This window comes from Wasmannia auropunctata, unplaced genomic scaffold, assembly GCF_000956235.1.
Source record: "Wasmannia auropunctata unplaced genomic scaffold, wasmannia.A_1.0 LD277555.1, whole genome shotgun sequence".
Lineage (NCBI taxonomy): Eukaryota > Metazoa > Arthropoda > Insecta > Hymenoptera > Formicidae > Wasmannia > Wasmannia auropunctata.
The window spans coordinates 1-1,101 of NW_012085335.1; the positions used below are offsets into that span (position 1 = coordinate 1).

General features: G+C 48.2%; 1 protein-coding gene across 1 annotated transcript; it reads left to right on the top strand.

The window, feature by feature from the left end:
- Positions 1-71: 71 nt before the first annotated feature.
- On the top strand, positions 72-1,095 carry LOC105461798 (E3 ubiquitin-protein ligase MIB2-like; the record flags this gene model as incomplete). The annotated part of the gene is made up of 3 exons (XM_011708301.1): positions 72-270; positions 342-671; positions 801-1,095. Coding segments are annotated over exons 1-3 (810 nt in total), but the record flags the coding sequence as incomplete, so codon positions are not given.
- Between the last annotated feature and the right edge of the window lie 6 nt (positions 1,096-1,101).

Here is a 1,101-nt window from a genome sequence, read left to right on the forward strand (position 1 = left end):
AAAAAGGTAAGTTGGAAGTCGTTGCTGGTTTTGCCTTGCTCAAACTAATATCGGTACTCTTTAATTAAACAGCACCGTGTCGGAGATGGTGGAGCTACTGTTATTGCACGGCGCAGCCATCGATGCTGTCAACAATGATAAAGAATGTGCTCTTCATTTGGCTGCGCTGCTTGGCTACCATGAGATCTGCACCTTTCTTCTGGACGCTGGTGCTTCTATACATGTAGTCGACAAGGATGGAAACACGCCCTTACATTACGCGGTAAAAAAGTAAGTTGGAAGTCGTTGCTGATTCTGCCGTGACGTACTTAAACTAATATCGGTACTCTCTAATTAAACAGCGACGAGTCGGAGATGGCGGATCTACTGTTATCGCGAGGCGCGGCTATCAATTCTGTTAACAACGACAGATGTAGTGCTCTGCATATGGCAGTTTGCCAGCAGTACATGCAATGCGTGAGAGTGCTGTTGCGTTATCATTGCGACGTCAATCTCCAGAACTTGGATGGCAACACAGCATTGCATGAATTGCTTGATGACCCTGTGTCGACGCGGAAAGTGAAGCTGGACATAATCGACGCGTTATGCTCCTCCGGGAGGGTCGATTTCACGCTGAGGAACGAATTCGGTTGCAACATCCTACATATCGCCGCGCTCAGGGGCAACGCTGAGTACGTGTATAAAACGCTACAAAGTATAGTCACATAACGACTTAATACGGTCACGTCTGTGTAGCAACAGCTTGGCTACGCTTAAAATTCAATCGATCAATTAAACCATGTGAATCGATAAATTTTCAGTGCAATGGAAAGGCTGGTTACACACGCGCATCACTTGGTGGATGTGCAAATGGAGGACGGAAACGCAGCGTTGCATTTAGCGGCTTCGAAAGGGCACAGGGAAGTCGCGGCCATTCTCCTCTCGCAGAATGGCGGCCGCGCCAAGGTCGATCTGCGCAACAATCTAGGTCAAACGCCGTTGTGCTTAGCGGCTTTGCATAAACATTGGCCGCTTGTCGAGCTGCTCGCGCATCAGAAAATTGCGAATTTTGATGAAACGAATATGTGCAAAATCTGCATGGAGCGTCGTCGTAACGTCGCC